This window comes from Carlito syrichta, unplaced genomic scaffold, assembly GCF_000164805.1.
Source record: "Carlito syrichta isolate Samal-C Ts95f unplaced genomic scaffold, Tarsius_syrichta-2.0.1 Scaffold309294, whole genome shotgun sequence".
NCBI lineage: Eukaryota > Metazoa > Chordata > Mammalia > Primates > Tarsiidae > Carlito > Carlito syrichta.
Genome location: NW_007253390.1, coordinates 1 through 3686, shown reverse-complemented (window position 1 = coordinate 3686; position 3686 = coordinate 1). Strand labels below are relative to the sequence as shown.

The window sequence follows — 3686 nt, the reverse complement described above, 5'->3', positions numbered from 1 at the left end:
TTAATTTTTTTTTTTTTCTTTTGAGTTGGATTCTCACTTCATTGCCCAGGCTGGCATGCAGTGGCACACTCACGGCCACTGCAGCCTCGACCTGCTGGACTCAGGTGATCCTTCCACTTCAGCCTTCCAAGTAGCTGGAAGTATAGGCACACACCACCATGCCTGGCTAATTTTTTTTTTTTTAATTTATTGTGGAGATGAGGTCTTGCCAAGTTGCCCAGGCTGGTCTCAAACTACCATCCTTTTAAGAGAAGCCCTGGCCAGGTTTGATGGCTCAGCCTATAATCCCAGCACTTTGGGAGGCCGAGGTGGGTGGATTGCCTGAACCCGGGGGGTTCCTGACCAGCCTGGGCAACTTGACCAGCCTGGGCAACTCACCTCAGCCTCCCAAGGCACGGGATTACGGGCTGATCCACCAAGCCCGGCTTCTTACTTGTTCTTAAATCACACACATCGGCTCCGTCCTGAGCCAGCTTCTCCCATAGAGCTTACTGAAACAGGCAGTGCAGCCTCAGAGTCAGGGTGTGGCCAGTGTGGGAGTGATTTTTCAGGCTTGACAGATGGCTCTGTTCAGGGCACAGGCAAAGGGAATGATTAATCCCAGGAGGAAGAAAGTGAAGACTGATCCTGCTCAGAATTGTTCCATGGCTCCCTCTCACTCAAGCTCAAAGCCAAAGTTCCCCTGTGGCTCATGAGGCCCCACGGTCTGCCTCCATGACCTCTCCGACCTAGGCTCTTCCCACTCCCCACGCCCACCCTCTGCTCACTCAGTTCCAGACACTCTGACCTTCTTGATGGCCTCACACAGACCAGGCACATTCCTACCACTGGGTCTTTGCCCTGGTTGTCTCTGACACTTGGGATTCTCTTACCCAAGATAGCCCATGGCTCCCTCCTTGTCCTCCTTCAGGTCTTTACTCAATGTCACCTTCTCTGTGAGAGGGTCATGTAACACTGCAACAGCCCCTGCTTGTAGGTACACACACACACACACACACACACACACTCCATTTCACCTTCCTCCTTTGACTTTTTGTGAGCACCTACCACCGCCTGACAAAATATATTTTCTTATTCATTTGTTTGCCTCGCCATGAGGGGATGGATTGTTCACTTATGGAGCATCTGCCGTGTGCCAGGTCCTGTTCTAGGCACTAGGGACACCACGGTGGACAAAATAAGAACTCCCACATTCATGGGATTCACATTCTAGGAAGGAAGATAGTCGCTCAATCAGATAAGGGCAGGATTCTATTATAGCAAGATGTGCAGTGCAGGAGATAAGCCAGAGTCAGGAGGGTGACCGACCTGTTTAGCTAGGGTGGATGCAAGGAGGTGACCTTTGAGATGTGTACTGAATGAAGCAATGAAGCCAGCTGTGGCCATTGGAGGGAGAGGGGCAGTGGTCAGCACCAGGGCCCTGGGAGAGAATGTGCTGTTACTGTTGCTTTGCAGGAGTAGGTAGGGAAAGGTGTTCGTGCAGGGCGGTGGATTCACGGTGAGGACTTGGTGTTTTTATTTTTTTGAGTCAGAGTCTCACTCTGTCACCCAGGCTGGAGTGCAGTGACATGCTCACAGCTACCGCAGCCTCGACCTGCTGGACTCAGGCGATCCTTCTGCCTCAGCCTTCCAAGTAGCTGGAACTACAGGCGTGTACCACCATGCCCCGCTAATTTTTTGATTTATGGTGCAGATGAGGTCTTGCCAAGTTGCCCAGGCTGGTCTCAAACTGACTTGGCATTTCATTTTAAGTCAGTGTGATGGGAGGGGAGCAGAGGGCCTGACACAACTTAGGTGTTCACGGAGTCTTCAGGCTGAGTGTGGGGAACAGACTGGGGACACAGGTGGGAACCCGGGACCAGGGTGGGGCGCCTAAGAATGACTGGTGGAGGAAGGGTCAGATTTGGGAGTTTTTTTTTTTTTCCTTCGCATCATGGCCTCACTCTGTCCCCAGGCTGGAGTGTGGTGGCAAAGTCACGGCTCACTGCAGTGTTGACCTCTAGGCTCAGGCAATTCCTCTGCCTCAGCCTCCACAGTAGCTGGGACTACAGGTGTGTGCCAATACGCCTGGCTACTTTTTTGATTTTTTGATAGAGAGGTCTCACTTTGTGGACCAGGCTAGTGTTGAACTACTGGGCTCAAACAATCCTCCCATCTCGGCCTCCCAAAGTGCTGGGAGTAGAGGTGTAAGCCACCGATCTCAGCCTTGGGATTATCTTGATGTTGGAACTTCACTGAATTGCTTCATAGACCCAATGCTCATACCACAAAACTTGAGTCCCAGGTTGTCGGGTATCAAGGGGTAGGGCATGGCCCCTGGAGCCAGCTGCAGGGTTCGGGCTTCAAAATTCCAGTTCCACTGCTCACAGGCCAGTGTGAGCCTCCGTTTACCCATTGGTAACATGGAAACAGTAACAGGCCCCACCTCATAGGAGGGTTGCTGTGAGGATTAAATGAGTCATGAATTATTGTTAGCTTTGATTTATTTCACACCCTACTTACAGTCCCTTGCTAAATGCTGTCTGAGTTGTTTTCTCTGCCTTGGTGATTTGGGGGTTTGAACCCGATGTACCTGGTCCTGACCCCTGGCTGGGGCGGTAGGTGGGGCCTGGAAGCCTAGGTGAGCTCCCTCACGCCTCCTCCCCAGGTATTGACTTCATGGACATGGCTTCCTATATCCTGCAGCCCCCGGGAACCGACGTGGCCCGCATCAGCTGGCACCTCCGTGACTTAATCACCCGCTACCAGGAGACCTTCAACGTCATCGAGAAGGTGACTCTGGAGGGGTTCCCTCTGCCGGCCTCTTCCGGGCCAGCCCTGACCCCGCCCCTCATATTCCCTCTTTCAGTGCACCAAGCCGGTGATCGCCGCCATCCACGGGGGCTGCATTGGCGGAGGTGAGTCCGGGGTGCTCCCCTGGCCACGTGGCTGCCCTGTGGCCACAGCCTAGAGTCCCCAGCCGCAGCTTGTTGCTTAGTCAGACTGTCCCAGGACACAGCCTCGCATCCTGGGAGGAAGGGTTGCTTCTGGCGGTTGTTGAGCCTCCCTGGCCTCCACCTCCCAGGCATGGCCCTCATCACCGCCTGTGACATCCGGTACTGTGCCCAGGATGCTTTCTTCCAGGTGAAGGTAAGGCCTTCTCCTGACCTCCTCCTCCGGCTTTGCTTAGACTTGGGCAGGGGCTGGGGTGAGGCTTGGGGTGAGCCCAGAGGGCTTCAGAGGAGAGCTAGTCAGACGGAACGTTGCAAAGTAAGACTTGGCTGTGGAAGACGTGGGAAGTGGGCTGTCCAGGGGGGTCTTGGGACTGAAGGCGTGGGGTGGGGACAAGGCTGGCGGTGTGGAGGGTGGGCTTCGGGACTTGCTGATGAGGGGGCAGAGGCCTGTGGAAGCAGGAAGGGGCTTGCAGGGGGAGGGAGGGAGGGAGGGCTTGCCCGTGGGGTGGACAGGGCGGCCCTGAACACGGGAGGCAGAGCAGGCTGAAGGTGGGTCTACCTAGGCTGACAGACCCTGACCGGTAAGACTATGGGGGGCGACGGCTTGGAGGGGGTCACTGAGGAGGGCGTGGGGTGGGGGTCACGGACGCGGAGACTGTGGGGGAGCATTACTGGGCAGAAACCAAACATGGCGCCATTGGTCCTGCAGGAGGTGGACGTGGGCTTGGCTGCCGACGTCGGGACGCTGCAGCG

At 55.4% G+C, this 3686-nt stretch overlaps 1 protein-coding gene across 1 annotated transcript; it reads left to right on the top strand.

Annotated features, from left to right (window-relative positions):
* Positions 1-2664: 2664 nt before the first annotated feature.
* On the top strand, positions 2665-3680 carry LOC103269555 (delta(3,5)-Delta(2,4)-dienoyl-CoA isomerase, mitochondrial-like; the record flags this gene model as incomplete). Its single annotated transcript, XM_021717101.1, has 4 exons — positions 2665-2772; positions 2849-2897; positions 3065-3129; positions 3643-3680. Coding segments are annotated over exons 1-4 (260 nt in total), but the record flags the coding sequence as incomplete, so codon positions are not given.
* Between the last annotated feature and the right edge of the window lie 6 nt (positions 3681-3686).